The 16,733-nt window shown below is 43.6% G+C and overlaps 1 protein-coding gene across 1 annotated transcript in view; it reads right to left on the bottom strand.

Moving 5' to 3' along the window:
• Positions 1–16,733, bottom strand: part of PPM1H (protein phosphatase, Mg2+/Mn2+ dependent 1H) — a 131,879-nt gene that overhangs the window by 19,965 nt on the left and 95,181 nt on the right. The window contains exon 6 of the mRNA XM_005148064.3: positions 10,861–10,979. Within this exon, the coding sequence (XP_005148121.1) occupies positions 10,861–10,979 (119 nt within the window). The remainder of the gene's footprint in view (positions 1–10,860; positions 10,980–16,733) is intronic.

Below are 16,733 nucleotides of genomic sequence, written 5' to 3'. Positions count from 1 at the left end.
ACACCTCCTTTTTAAAGGAAAACCACAGACTATGTTACCTGCAAGCTAAATACAAATACCTAAGACCAAATCCCTCACTTTACACTCTCCTGTAAGAGCCAAAAATAGGCTCTTCCCTCTCTCCCCTCCTTCCTTATATTCTGCATAGCACCTCACACTGTGCTCTAGGAAGAAGATAAAAAAGGTAGGAAAAAAAAGGTGAAAAAAGGCATCAGTTAGGCTGGTGTCCTTCAAAAGAATGGTCCCCATTGCCAAGTCCAGCATCTTTATCCGTAAGGATCACTGTCTCTAGGGCCTTCAGCTGTGACACAACGGTGTAAGGATGCTGGAAGAGGCTATGTTGCGAGGGCTGAAGCTAACTTGTTCCATCAGCAGATCAGGAAGGGCAGCTGGCTAGCCCATGACCTCCTGAAGCTATCCAGCTGAGGGATGGAGGCCCAGAGGGCTACTGTGATTTGTTTATGTTTACTCACAGCAAATCCTCTCTTGGGCTCAGAACTTGGGTGTCAAGACTCATCTCAAGCACACTTATTCTGTTGATGTTGCTATTGCCTGAAAAATTACGAGCACTTCAAAAACGATGTGCAGAACTGCAACCACAGCAGTGGAGCTGGCACAGGCGCTCTGAAAAGCAACCTGAGACACTCTAGAAAGGTACCTATGTCCTGAAGTACTAGCAAAACAGAATTAATAATGTATGAGCATGTGGTTTGCTGCAAGAGAAGGATGAAGGACAGCTTTTCAGCCACCAGCTCTGCAACTGCACTGGGGAGAAGGAAGGAAGGAAGCTATGAAGTTCGTTTTGATTTATGCCCTGTGAAACCTCCTGTACTTCATACGTGTGTTTATTTCACACAGGCTACAACCTTCTGGACTATTTCACTTGATTTTCTGTAATAAAATCACATTTATATCTTCGTGTGCTGTTTAGAGTGCACTGTATATAAAGATACAGTACAGCAGTAGGTATATCAAACGCAGACATACAGAAAACCTGAGGGGGTTGTTTGGCTTTTCTAGTGCCAGCATGGCCTTAGTCAGCCACCTACATAACTCAGCCTAGCTCACTGTTCTAAAAACCACAAACACAGGGTTGCAACCCTCCACCCTCCCCATCTTCATCTCAGGAGGTCTCAGTGGCCACCATGCCATGACAAGACAGGTTATAAAGAAAAGGCTATGCTATAGCTTGCTCGTCTGAATGAGCCTAAATACTGTCAAGTGCTTCTGCCACGTAAACCTCTCTTTTTCCAAATGGAAAATCAGGGGGGCTGAGGGAGGAGTAGAAAAGGCGAGCTTGTGCCCAGCTAGATCTAGCCGCATCTTTTTTTGCAGTTAACTTCATTTCTTCTTTTCATTTCAAAAGAATTATGAAATGCTACTGCTGTCCAAAAACACTGAACTAGGGCTTGACATATGTACCACCCACAACGTTACATTTGGACTCAGGATCAACATTTAGGAAAACGGGGCCAAATCGCACCGGGAGCCAAAAGAGATGTCAGAACGAAAGAACTAGGACTGACATGATGTTACTCATATGCTCACTGGAATCTGCTCTAAATACACGGTGAATAAAATCACCAGCAGCTGCTAAACACACAAGACAATCTACGGAGTAAGTTTCCTACAGTGCTGAGGTTATTAGGAGTGCTTTAGGCACTCTTTAAAGAAAAGATTATCAAAGTTACCTGCATATTGCTGGGTCAGAACTCGAAAACCTGGTCAGCTCCCAAATACAGATTTCAGAGCCAAAAGCCTAGCTAATTTCTTACATGTGTTATGCATTCTCCTGCCATATAATTTGTTCTTAAAATTGGCCTTTTGAAAGCACATACAAATTCACGTAAGAGCAGAAGTTGCTGGTGACCAAAACCAAAATCCACACAGTGTTTTCTTTTACAGCAAACTGTGTAAGGTTACTGGTCCTGACAAGTATTGTGTTGGCATTCCCAGGCACAACAGATGGTGGCAAAACCACAGTCTACCCTGACCTGGAAGGCTCAGTTCTGTGCATGACAGGGGAATCCAGCCTCTGTGCTCTGCTTTTCCATAGCACTTGGCTTTAGAAAGTTTGTCCGTATTTCACATCTCTGCTAGAGACACCTGAGAATTAAACCTGAGGAAGAAAAAACTCGTCAAAGGACTTTAGCTTTAGGCATACAATAAACCCACTTGTGGCAAGCAAGCAAGCAAGAAAAAGCTTCAGAAATGTACTAGCTTGTACTGAGGACAAGGATGAAGGCTCTCCTTTGAGAAAGGTTTGTGGATTTGGCTTATTTCTAGCACTGCTTTGATAATCTGTAAGAAACCCCAAGCTCAGTCAGAACCATCCCCCAATCTGCCCCTCCTCTCTCCCCCTCCAATAAAACCTCACAACAAAACTAACCCAGCTAGCCAACCAACCTCCCTGCCCCCAACCTCAACTTTCCTTGGCCATTCCAATAGGAAATCAGATTTTAATCTTTGAGCAACACAAAACTTGAAACTGGTTGCGGTTTTTCTTTCCCCTCCCACATGAGGAATCAGTGGATTGGAGTTCACCCTTTGGATAACAGAGCTTAAATCACCAACCCAAAAGGAACTGTTTATGTATACTGTCTATTGAACTGCAGGCATCAAACCACTATAAATGCGTGCTTAGTACCAAGGAGTAGTGCAAGTGAGGCACAGAGCCACTGAAAATGGTGCCATTTATCTCTCGATAAGCCATAACCTTTTAAAAATGCCCTTATATGTGTTTCTGCAGGATCAGGATCTCTAAATCCAGGCAGTGCTATCTGATACCAAGTACCCTCCAGGTAGGTTAGCTTTGATGTTCCAGTGCCTCAGTAGCTTTCCCTTACTTCTCATCTGACATACAGTTTAATGAGGAAAACTATGATAAACAAAGATAATAAAAGTACATAAGCTATAGCAATGTTTGTTAAGAGAAAACATGGTGGCAAATGCAAATCAGTTATAGATGTGCACATATGCACAGAACAGTTTTTAGGGAAAGATCTACTCTAAACCAAGATACTGTCATAGGGTTTCTTCCAGGTGAAGAAGCAAACATACAAGTTTTAAAATACATGTTTTTCACAGAAAATTCAGAAACTCCTTCTTGTGAACCTGAAACTGTACAATGTGTCATCCTGCAAATCCCAGTTCTGCCTACTCGTCTACGGATGACAAAAAATAAAGGATCTCAGCATGACCTGTACACACATACATTCTCTGGCTTGGTCAAATCAGACTTCTGTGTGAGCTCTGGATCTCCAGGGAGCCTTCACTGTCATATACAGCCCTAACATGGAGTCTGGACTTTGGAGAGGCTGTATCTCCCCCACAACTACTCCTGTGGAAGTAATTCCTAAGCAAAATAAACTCTATCTGTCTTGGCCAGCCCACTGTAAAGATTCAAGCACTAGCACCTTTTCTCAGGCACTTTCTGGAAGGTGGCTGATTTTTTATTCCATTCACCTCCAATAGAGCACTAAAAGAAAGTGGGGGAGGAAAAGTCAGTGGAGGGGGTGGCTAAGGATCTAGATAGGTCCTTGCCCCCAAAAAGGACAAAAAACCTCACTGGGGCTATTTATAAGCACTCTCTCCTGCTGCTTTTTTTGCTCAGGAGCCTGGGAGGGACAGAGCAAGTGTACTGTGAGCACTTTCATTCACTGCTGGTGACCACTTGAGCTTCCACTACTCAGTGACAGAAAGCATGTGCAGATACTGCAGGGGCACATCAAGCGGGTCTATGTTCTGCAACAGTCTCACCAGGCCAACTCTTGCTTTTTTCCCCAGTGGATTTGTGGTCTTGAGTGCTTCTTAAAATTTACTCCATCTCTTCTAAAAGACAAACAGGGAAGTTTGTCAGCATTTTCTCTGGAGATAGAGGGCTAAGGGAAGTAGGCTGTTATAACCCTATGGGCTTAATGCACTGCGATGGACAGAAAAACTGTACATTCACATTTTGATGTGCTGCTTGTTAAAAGGATGTGGTGAAGCAGATGGAAGAATGTTAACCTCGCAGTGCCTGCTCCACACTTCCTAGCTGGGATCTTCTGAACGGAGATTGCTGTCAAGAAGGAATCATGAAGCAAACTCTTCTGGGAAAGATCACTGTAGCATAGGATGGGGCAGGCAGTGAGACACAGCAAGCAGAGACCTCACTATACCACAGCAGTGCTGAAAGCTCCTCTGAGAAGCAAGGGGACTCCTCTTAGCAAGCAGCAGAGCCGTAGGTCAGTTCTGGGTGGCAACAGAAAGAAAGAGGATTTCCTAGTGACCCAGAGGAGGTTATATCAAATGTGTGCAGCTTGGGAAGCCAGAGAAAACAGGAGCAGGGGAAGAGACTTGACCTTACCAGGAGGAAGAGGTGGTTTTGCCTGGGTTTTTGAGATTGAAGATAACCTCATTTCAGTTCACTTTCTTTCTCACAATACAGACTGGGAGCCTTTTGTTCGTCCCTGATACACAGCACCTGATCTAGTGCCAAGGCAAAGCCCAAGCAGAAATGCACAGCTGTGCAGGGACAGGTCTCAGATGCACCGCTACCAGAAGGAGATGCTGCTGTAGGATGTGACTCAGACCAACCTCATTCTTGTCACACTTGCTTGGCCCTGAAGAGCTTTATCCTAGACCAGTTCTCTCTCCTGTCGCAGCACTATTACTTTCTTGTTTCTGCTTTCTCCTGCCCCGAAGACACTGGCTCAGCTCTTGCAGCATGTGTGCACTTGGGGAAAAGAGCCATTTGTCACTGTCAGGAGACGTGCTGTACACAGCAGGTCAGCTCTCACCTCCCGCTGCTCCTGCAGTGAGGGCTGCAAATCTTGAGAAGATGCATAACATGCACATTGCAAACAGCCATTCATCATCGCTGAGCTGTGCCCCAGACACTCAGGCACAACCCAGCAAGCTGCTCTGCTTGCTTGCACTGAAGAGGCACATCCCGTCCTGCTCCTGGCTCCCTCGCAATGAGAGATAAGAGCAAAGACAAAAAGCAAGAGGCCATAGGTTTCTGTTGCAGAAGTGATATCCAAGCTCTCTCTTCTCCAGAAAGGCTCAGTGCTGCAAAGGTGGCCCATAATCATTAAATTATGAAAATGTAAGTTGCTGGGAGGAAATTAATACCAGGCATGACTGGGGAAAAAGCTGCTTTCTTGTGAAGTAATTATGAAATTAGAATTTGATCTCTCCCTGGCGATCATACAAAGGGTACGGCCGAGGCCTCGAACACAACAATACAGGCAGGATTCCACCCGAGGAAGCACAGAAGGTTGCACTAGACAAAAACGCTCAATTAAAAGGGGAGGGGGGAGGAAGGATGACTTTTTGTAAATGACATGAATTTGGCTAAAAGGCACAATCAAGCAGGTTACGGCACAGGGTTTGCAGACTTCCAATTACTTTTTACAAGTTGGAATCAAGCTGTTAGGAAATGCAGCTTATCTGAATAAGACTAATAATGCTAAGCTAATTAGACCCACAGGCATTTGCCAGCAGATAAATTCAGGCCAAAAAGAGGGACACTGTCACTTTAAATACCGCCTTGGGATCAGTGGAAAAGCTAATGAGGAGTGTCAGTTGGGGCTGTTTTATTAGGTGGTTCTCCAGAGAATATAGCCCGAGGTTTCTGTAGCAGGGCTCCTGTGCTTGATTCAATAAATCAATTTATATTAAAGGGGGGCACAGTGCGGGCGCCTGGTCCATAAAGCATTTCTGTGGCATTTCTCAATCTGCTCAGGCACTCCTCGGGCAGGCTACCTGAACACGCTGTCAAAGGACATCGAGCCCAGCCATAAAGAAGAAGATAGTGGCTGCGTTAGCAATATTTGCTCAAATCAGCTCGTGCATTACCAAGCAAAACATGTACGTTGGCTCTCACCGGGGCATTCTGGATCCCCTATAAGTGATTAATGAGAGCCTGGGTTTTGTGAGCTGGAGTCTGAACCGCAGACGGCAAGGCGGGCTGCACAATGAAAGCAAAAGGCATCCATCCCAAACAAAATAAAACGGCTTCAGAAGTGAAGTTGCTTTTTTAATCAGATGCTTAGGGGCTGAAAGACATTCCCTGTTGGAAAGAAAAGGGTGAGCACAGAGCAGGCTGGCAGCTTTCCAGGCAGTGGACAATATTGACTCTAGAATAAAATGGGTTTTGCTTAGCGCTTGCCCCAGGACACCAGCCTTCCTGCTTTGGAATAAATCATCCAGGCAGGCGATTCCCTGGCACTGGCTGACCCTCGGGTGCTGACCGTGTGCCACAGTATCCCCTTTCCCCATGGACATGGAGCTGCTGAGGACTCCACTGCTGCCGTGCATACAGTGTGATCAGAGGCAGCACCGAATGCCCCCACTTGCTTGCCTGGGGCTTCAGCCCATGATATGTGGTGGGTACTACACCAGCTCAGGATGTTTTTGACAGGATGCAGCTCAACTCTGTGTACTCCTGGAAAGCAAAGGAAGGCACCAGCAATCAGGTCCAAAAATGGACTTGTTATCTAGGGCTCTTTTGCCACCCTAAAATCAAGTAAAAAAGCTAAAGCTGTGATCTGGAAACAAGCCTTCAAAGGACTCTACTTCAACACAAGCAGCAGAAAGGCCACTGTTCGCATTCCAAGGAGGAGCAAAGAAGTTAACTCTGAAACCATCAAAGCTGATACCAGTTGGTAGTGTCTTCTGGATGACTTTGGTTAAGTGCAGCACCGTATGGCTCCTGCAGCCCCATGGGAGGCTGACAGGAGAAACCTGGGAAGGAGCCTTTTGTGCCAGTGAGCGACACAGCAAACCAGGTTTTGGGAAGATGTCTATGATATAGTCAGAGCAGAGTACTTCACAATTGTTCACACTGGATATACCCGTGAGTAAAGAAAACCTGACCAACCATGCCTTAACATTCAAATAAAAGGCAGAGACAAACAGTACTAATTCTGTGCAGTACTTTAAAGGAGCAGTAACCATCAGGCCTGCATTTCCCCCCATATATTTCTATTGCAGGCGACCTTCACCCCTTTTTAGCACTGGCAGCATTTCGCTTACATGGCCATTGAGTCTTCCCTGATGCTTCTGTTGCCAGGACTTGTCAAAGCCACCAGAAATACCCTCTTCCTGGTACAAGTTTAACCTCTGCAAGCCATGGGCCTGAAAACCCCAGACCAGAGACCCAGCTGTGAAAGGCTGTCAGTAACACGGATGTCTGCCAGCAAATTATGGCTCGAGACAGCTCGGAGGCTTGTTCAGCAGGAGACACAGCTCTTGAGATGCCTTGCCAGCTACAGTACGCATTTTGCAATGGTTGCTCAACCACAATGCATGTGGGGCGAGGGGACAGGAGGGGCAGCTCACAGTCAGCTCCCACCTAAACGGGGTTTTAGATACGTTTAATACAGTGGATTTCTCATCCCAGCTGCCACTGCAGAGAAACCTGAAAGGGTGGGAGAGCCAGAGGGAGAAAGGAAAGGCTGGTCTCAGAGCAGTTACAGGCAGCCTGGACCAGTGATGCGGTACACATTGCTGGATCAGTGGTTGTCCTAATGCTGTGGGGAAACTTGGCAGCTCTGCTACCACTGTGGGCTGTTGAGACAAAGCCAGTGTGGAAACTTCACATGAGGGAAAAAAAAAGGGAAGAAAGAAAAGGAAGAAAAAAAAAGGCCAAATGCATGATGACAAACCCAAAGACAATAACCTTTTGTAATCCAAACAGTCTGGGCAAGCCAAGCCATTGTTGAGTCTGAAAAGCTCCAGAGCACAGGAGAAGGGAAAAATGAAGGAAAAAAAATAGCTATATAGTTTCTAACAGAAAACACAGAAAGTGTCCTGAATTTTGAAATAAACCAGTTCATTTTCCTGAGGAAACATCACAGCAGAGAGTTGACACCCTCTCGCTAAAGGCTTCAGTAATTAAGTGTCAGAGTGGCCGTTTCTTCCTCACATCACCCGCACCTCTCTGCATGTACATGCAAATGTCAACACATGGTGAAGTCAGTGACCAAAACCAGGTTCAGACAATTGATCTTCTGAATTGTAAGTGATAAAAGTTGGCCGTGTTTTGGCTGGCCAAAGCTCCATCTGATGTGTTCTAGAAAAGGAATATATATGCTAATTTATTCTTCGTGATAGATATTGTCCTTAACAACAAATGCTGAACAGACATGTCCTTGGCTGCTGTGTCCTCATGCATCACTTAAATCTAGGAATTAGGAAGGGAAGAAAGCAGAAGCAAACCCCTTGAAGTGTAAAACAACCACTGTGAAGCACCAGCCACCTCAAACCATCACCTCTGAAGGGCCACCAAACTGGAAATCAAATGTCTTGTCCACAGTCTCAAACATAAAAATTGACCTAGACTGTTGGATAAATTGAAGCAGATGGCCTCTCCTCTGCTTAGGAGACCACTGCACACAATCCGATGGAGAACAAGACACCCTTGGGCAAACACCCTGCAAAAAGAAATGGATCCTTATTTAGAAGGCCTCTGATTTAGATAAATTCATGGTGATAGAGCAAAATTCCCTCACCATTTCATTGTCCTGAGGCAAGCAAACAAAGAGGTAACTGATGTGCTAGCTGTGGGATATGGAACAGCTAAAAGATTTCAATCCTTTTGTTCAGAACTAAAATGTAGCTCCCGTTTTCTACTTCCAAACAGGAGTCAAAAGGGACAGCAGGGAGCAGTAGCCTCATCACAGTCTCCACAAGCTTTCGCTTGGCACAGGCCACCTCTTTCTGGAACAACACTGAGGTGAATTCAGGCTTGAACTTCCAAGTCACAGTTTAAGTATTTATTCTGCAATAATTGCTTACAGCTAGGCATATTTGTAGTATACTGGTGTAATTGCTGCATTGACTATATCAGAATCAGGAACTGGATCAACACGTATCCTACACTTCGGGAAATGCAGACAAATCAACAGGAAAATCAACTCTCTTCTCCCCCCTGCCATATGCTAGAGTTAAGAGTTCATGCACCAGTATGAAAAAACAATAACACTGACTCAAATCTGCTATCCAGTCAGGCTTACCCAAGCTCTTGCTTATTATTCTACATTAAAATTTGCATTCCTTCTTATTTAACTTTCCTCTAATGCCAAACACTATTATCTATGCAAGAATCATTTTGAATAAGGTGAAGTGCTATGCACAGATCCATAAATGAGGTATAAATTGACATACAGAATTACCTATTAATTTTTATCTATTCCAGCCCAGTACACATCCCAACATTCCACTGGTGATTTTGACTGGGAAAAAGAAAGAGTCACAGTAAGCAGAACTTCCACTGAGCTTTTTGACAGGGCTCTCAAGTTCAACTTTATTTTTCCATCTCTTGCTTTACATGGTATTTATCAACACCAAATTTGATCATTATGATGCCCATTCAAGTAGCTAACTTAATGCTTTAAAGTTCCTCACGTCCTTTCTTGATTATTAGGAAAAGAGTTGTGGTGTCACCTGCCAATGCTGCAACTTCAACCATTTTAACCTCATTTTCTTTCCAGACCACTAACCAACCAGGGAAATGCAAAACAACTCCCACAGAGCTGCAGAAACCCTCTCTGCCTTCCAACCATAATGAAAGTAATCTGCTCTCACCCTCCCCTAAGGAAGATCTTGGCCCATGATACTCCTATAGCTCTCCCCTAAATTAGAAGGCTTCCCTTCTCCCCACCCCTTTCCCCTTCAATAGCATCTCATATCTTGAGAAAGAACATTTGGAAGTCTACATGAAGACACGCTTTACTGATTGCCTTCAGAGACATCCGGGAGTTTAATAAGAAAACTCCCTTTGCAGAAACCGGGAGAATGTCTCATGATGTTCCAAATATTTTGTTGTTGAAGACCTCAGTTGATCCAATGTTCTTATTCTGTTTCCTATTCTTTTGCTCATGCCTGTAGCCTTTCTAAAATGTGAAGTCATCATTCGCAGGGTGAGACTGCGCATTCTAGCAGCAGCTGTTTAAGATGATGGACAATGATGGTTATTCCCAGATTAAGATGATCTGCACAAACACTCCAGGCAACATTAAACTTAGATCATCATTCTGCCATTAACACATCATTATAGTTATGGTCTATAAAGTATGGTACAAATCAGAAGAATGTGGGGTATGGCCTCCAAAACAAAGACTTTTTAACCCTCTTCATTCTTTTCCTTCTTGAAAGGACATTTGCTAAGGATGGTAAAACACAAACAGCATGGAAGTGCATTTAGGGCTTTTGTCTTTATAGCTTACACACAGAGCCCACAACAGCAAGGATGAGGGCTTCTCTAAGTGAGTTTGAGTCACTTGAGAAGGAGCCTCTTGAACAGACACAGAACAATGAAGACAATTAGCAAGAGACAAAAAAATCATCCTTCTTCTTGTCTTCGCTTCATTAAGTCAATGCTGTTCATTCAAGCCTTTTCATTTTAAGATGGCTATGGCTTTTATTCAGATAGGCCCATCTTTAAAGGAATTCCTCAAGGGTAACCCAAATCAGGGGTCAGCTGCACTGGGGTATGGGAGGCATCTCTTCTTTTCTTCAAGCATTCCTCAGCATGCAAAGGATCCAGATATTATAAAAAGCTATTTCCAAGATAGAAAAGCTGTTTAGCTTTCAGGAAGATCCCTTGGCATGTCCTCCCTTTTACTTGTTTACTCTGCTTTGAGTCCTCCCACATTAAAATGAAACAAGGTCCTAACTCTGGAGGCAGGTCAATTTATTTAAAATGTTAACTTCTGAAAGGAAAATACATCTGAAAGAAGGTAACACCTTTCCCTTCAGTACACAGGGGTACACATCCATGTTTGATGGAGTTTACACTAATCAAAGACAGGTACAAAGCAGGCATTGGTTGGGAAGAAGGCAGATTTCATGCCGAGAAGGACACATTCTTACCAGCCAGTCATGTTGAAGTCACGGTAGAGCATCCTCTTTCCAACTTCCTTGCGCTGCACCCTCCGTGGAAACTCTAAATGTGTGAACTCATTTCCCAGCAAGTGGGGCTGCATGTAAGCCTGTGGGCAGAAACCAAGCCACAGATACCACACAAACATCACAAAAAAAGGCATCATCTATGTTTAATGAGGTAGCATTACCACCCCTTCCCACTCCCTTCCCATTCATGTTCTCCCCCCTCCTTCCTAAACAAGAAAGATTGTGAGCTCTGCTTCAGCCAACAATGTGCACATACAGCAGTTCTGATACTGCGGGTGTCCAGCAGCAGCTTTACAGGGAGCAGTCCTCTTCCCTCAAAATCCTTCACTTCTCCCTGCTCCTTAACATTTGGGATCTCTACACTACATGCCATTCACTAACCCTGAAGGAGACTGCAGGGCTTCATAAAACAGAACATATCTCCTTTTCTAAGTCAGCTACGTGAGGGAAGGGAATGATCAAAGGATATATCCATGGAGCAAGCAGAGATTTGAGGGGTGCATATGGAGTGAAGCTCAAGTTTTTGACATCCAGTTCAGCTACACCAACAACACACAAAACCTAATATTACTACCACATTTTAATTGTCACTGCCTTGAGAAATATGTTCCCTTTTACCTGCTCAGTGTGCTGCATCCCATCACATGTGACACTGCAAATAAACACGAGTTGCAGAGCAACGTCTTTTCTTGTTCTCTAAAAACTACTTCCTTCACGCAGAATTGACTTTAAGAAAAACAGCAGCAGCTTTGTGTGTCACAACTGCAACTAATGTTTTTGATGGTGTTAGTGTTCAAATGCTGCTGCTGTCCTTCCTGGTGTGCTGTTCTGCAGATGCTGGGAGGCCTCTTTGCCAGAGCCATGCCCAAGGCTCACGTTCTGCAGAGCTGACTGTACTTGAGAGCAGTGCAAAGCTCTTTGTCCACCGCACAAGTTTCTGGTTTGGGTTTATACCCAGATCACCTGATACGATAGTGTAATCCTAAACATACTGCATTGCTTATTTCCAAAATAAACTTCACATATTTTTCTTTAATATTTGCATAAATAAGCCTTTCTTCCTCCCTCCGCAGTGCCACATCGTGAGCAAGCTCTTCTGAAGGCACGGTCAAACTGGTGAGGGAACTGAAAAAAGTTGTGTTTCTTAATCTTTCTGCAGCTAGCTCTTTTTCCTTATCCAGCCAGTTAAGGCAATAAAGTCTGTCTTATCTCCAGCAGCAGCTGCTGTCAGGGCAGACCAAATGAGCTGGCTTTACTTCGTGGGTTTGTCATAAATCAAGCGCTCATCAAAGGTGAGCGACAGGAAGCAGCGGAAGTCCTTATTGATCTACCTGGCAGCTATCATGCAGATAGTTCACAATAAAATATTTCCTGCATTTAAGGGCCGAGCCTGCTCCCACTCAATTTAATAGGAGTTGGATCAGGCTCAGCACATCACAACACTAACCCTCCATCAGCTTGTCCCTGTTCTCATCGCCAGACATCCTTCCAGAAAACACCTTGAGCTCAGCTGAAACGGGGTGAGCGAGATTGCTGCGTGTAACCAAAAGGATTGCTTTCAAGAGGTGGCTCTTGAGCACACAAGTGTGGTCTTGACTTTGTGATCCCTTCCTGGAACTGGAACTCCATCAAATTCTCTCTCCACATACAGTTAAGGGAATTAAACCTTTTTCCTGCAGTCTACAGTCAGCCAAGGTCCCCATCCCAAAGCAAATATTGTTTTCAAGGACCCCCTAAATTGGGTCACTGTTCCTCATTACAGAAATGGCTGAAAAGCACTAGTGACTTCTGAGAGGTCTAGCAGTGTTAGTCCAGATGAGCATTTTCATACTTTCAGAACTCTGAATTCTTGATTTAAAAGTACATGCGAACTTCTAATTTGTATTTATTTTCATTCCAGTTGCAAAAAAGAGGGAACATCCCTAATGATTTATTTGATGTATTGCTGCACACTGACTGCAGAAAGCTGGGCTTTTGGGGGGTATTTTTTCAATTCTTTCTAGTTCTGTGGCATTGTAAACAATGAAGTCAGTCTGCTTTGAAAGTGCAATTCAGTTCACTATTAAAAATGCACAGCCTATCTTGATTAAATCATTACAAACCACTTCTAGCTAAAGTACTGTCACCAGACTACAAAACAGGACACCTTATTTAACACGAAAAAGACTCATACCTGACATCAAACTTAAGCTATTTAACCTTTGAATTATGAGATTACTTATTAGGCTGGATCACAGGTCCAGAAGAGAAAAAGTTACAGGCTTTTATAATTTTTCCCTTTGAAAACAAGAATTTTCTTTATTGAAAAGGTAAAGCAACTGGGAGAGACTGCATTTCATAAAGATTTACTCAAATGGAAAGTCTGAGGTCACAAGTGAAATAAGATTAATAAAGCTGGCAGAGTTGCCAGTGGACTGCTAATGTTCAAGTAAGATCTCTCTTCTGCAGCCAAGCCTCAATGCTTGATTTACAATCCAGGGATCTTAACTTGATTCTAATATTTTTTGGCGTCAGTGGAACAGAGGGAAAAGAGCAATTTGGAAGCTTCTGGAGCCTGTGAGCTGAATTCTTATGCGAAGAAATAGGGATTTTTGTTGGGCTTCTCCCCACTCCCCCCTTATTTTCTGTACTTTTTACCCTTTTTAACAGTTATTTTTGATACTTCACTGGTGATTCTGCAGAGAGAACAATGTTCTACTATAAAACTCAGCTGCAACTTCCAGTCAGGCTTGTTGAGAGCTGTTCTCCAGTTACTATAAGGCAGAACTCTTCTCCACCCCAATGAACCTATGCTGGGAGGCAGAACCAGAGACTGAATAAAAAGCAAGGCTTTAAAAATCTACAGATCTTTCAAGCAGATATACAAGCAGACACCACAAAATCCCCTCAGGTGATCAAAGGAGAAACAAAATAGTAAGTGAGCCGACTACCAGAATTTCATCACTGATGAGGCAGCATATTTTGTTCCTTCTGTTTAACCTTGATTTGTGAGAACCTCACATAAGAAACACCATTCAGAGAACTTTAAAGAACAGTGGCTATCAAACGCTTTGTATATCCTTATAAGGTACGTTCAGACAATATTGTTATTCTGTGTCATGGAACTGGAGTATTCGCCATCATTTTTCTGTCAGAAGTTATCACAGTTTTCTGGCATCATCTGCACCATGTGTTTGTGGTACTCTGCCATTTTATGGTGTATTTTATGCCTGGATGTATTACATTCAGTATAAGCTGTTTAAAATGGAGCCTGCTCAAGGAAATATTAGTCACATTTCTTTGAAAGGGCCATTTACTTCCTGCTGTTTCCTGGTGATCAGCAAAGCAAACATGAAATTAAGATAAACCCAGACTAACACAGTAGTGTGTCAGTTAATTAGGTGGCAGGGAACACTGCATGTATCTTATCGTACCTTGATAAGGTCTGCTGATGCCTTTTCCAGCTCCTCCAGTATGCACTGCTCTGGGACCTCACCAGCACTAGCAGTTTCACTGTATTTTGTGCTATTTTCAGAAATGCTGTTTTCCCCTATGCCCACTATATCTTACATCTTTACCCTCTTATCATATTGTGCCATTTTCTCCAACAGGATATTCTGCTATATGGGACTGATGCTCACAACAGCATGCACAGTACAATGCATCCAGAAGTTTAGTGAATTACTCAGCTGTTATCATATGGACACGCTTAAGACAAACAGAAGTTAAAACTCAAAGAGGTGGTGGTAGAATAAAAAGAGGAGAGCCAAATCAATCCCTGGACTGGTCTCTCTTCTTACGATATGCCAGGACTCTTTCTATATATCCACACATCTCTTTTGCCACAGCATTGTGCAGCGTGTCAGATGGTCAAAGCAATCCTATGCTGGGTGATGCAGGGAGCCACAAAGAATTAACATGCATCTGACTTGTAACTGAAGCACTGAACTGACATTTGGGAGATCTAGGTTCATTTCCTCTTCAGGCTGGGTTCCCCAGACATCCTTCAGCAGGTAAGTTAGCATCACTTAACCCTTGCCTGAACAATGAAGTAAGAAAAGGACTTCTTTGAACCCATGCCTGTCCAGGCTCATGAACCTTTGTCTGAATAGTGCCAAACACAAAGAGCATCTACAACTCACGGCCATTAATGGCCACGCTGTCTCTACTAGTGGTAAAGCCTGGCCTGGTACTGCTAATGCACCAACTTTGGTCTGAGCTGTGAACTTTTTGGGGTACTGCCTGGCTACACATGGCCACCATGCAGTAACACCATGCTGACCTCACATGACATCTTCAAAGTGCAACTTTGATAACTAATACAAATACACCCATCTGCAATACATTCATACATCATTCATTTTGAACATGTTCTCCAAAGAAATAAGTAACAAAATCTATGCCATTTACTGTTCCAATTTAGACTATCATGACTGAAATTAATAGTCTCCTCAGAAGATGAAAGGAAAATTGCTTCTGGCAGTCACTGCCTGCACAACTGCTGAACGTAACACAGCAGTTCCCAGTCAACACTGGATTTTGGTTTTGCTCAAGATACACTGATATGGAAGCCAGGGATGTCCTGGATTAGGCATTTTGTGGAGCTCTCCTGACACAGTGCTAAAAAGAAAAGCCAGACAGGAAAATCCAAAAGAAAAGGAGGTTCATGAATGCCCACCCATGGAATAGAAGCAGTATGGTGCAGAAGCCAAAGGAGCAAGGGAATACTGGTGCAACACTTTCACAGAATCACAAGGGTTGGAAGGGACCTCAACGCCTTACATCTTAAGTGCTCTCTGACTGAAGGATCAATTGCCTTCAGCAGTATTCTTGCAAGTCCCCTGACACAGAAGACTGCCTCTGCCATATGGCCTACCTGAAATCTGCAGCTGAATGCTATCCTCACTGCAAAAGTGAAGGGGTGCAGGCAGAGACAGAGGGATAACCATGCCCAAGGCTGTTCAAAAGTCATAATGACTGGGTAGACAACTTGTTCTTTTGAGTTTGCTATGCCAGATGCCTACGCCCAAGGCCAGTCTCGGATTCATGCTAATAAAATTGCATTAAAAAGAGGGCTGGATAGGGAAAACATTTGTGTGTCCATCTCCCATTCCTCCAGTTACTCAACCAGTACTAGCTGAAGCACAGTTTTGTCTAAGACTAGGCTGGAGAACTTCATATAGAGATGCTCACACGATCTGAACAACTCGTTATCCTGCAGACTTCTTTGCACATGGAAATACAAGCCCATGAAAGAGGACCTAAACTAACATCCTGTGTGGCCAAAGCAAATAATAGGCACTAAAGGCAGAGGAAAGCTTATTTGCCCTGACTGCGCTAACAGTGTCTACTGCCCAGGGAACCAACGCTCAGAAGCCTGTAGGCTGTAAAACCATACCCTCCCTTTGCCTGTGCAGTAACTTCCCCACAGTGAACAGTATCTCTGTGTTATACCAAGTAAAACATGAATGCTGACATGATTAAGTGATTTTCTTCCTATTGTGCAGGAAGAGCAGTGCAACACTTCTGAAACAAACACAAAAATCAGCTTTAACTGCAAATAAGGAAATAAATCCAAAGTAACTAACTTTCAGACAAGAACAGCAGAAGAGAGATGTTGATGGTGCAACGGACTGATAGCAGAGCCTGTGCGCAGCCAAGGAGAATAAGAAGAATTATCTGGGATCTAATCAGTAAGGCAGATGCAACCTTTGGAGTGCAATGTTTATGCCAACTTTGTAAGAAATTTGGGGTCTTTATTTTTTCTTTTTATTAGAGTAAAAAATGTTACTTATGAAATGTTACATTTGAAAGTCTCTCTAATTTTGTTTCACACTCTCGCTGTCCTGCGTGTA

The sequence above is a fragment of the Melopsittacus undulatus genome, chromosome 5, assembly GCF_012275295.1.
Source record: "Melopsittacus undulatus isolate bMelUnd1 chromosome 5, bMelUnd1.mat.Z, whole genome shotgun sequence".
NCBI lineage: Eukaryota > Metazoa > Chordata > Aves > Psittaciformes > Psittaculidae > Melopsittacus > Melopsittacus undulatus.
This window is presented reverse-complemented; position numbering and strand designations above follow the sequence as displayed.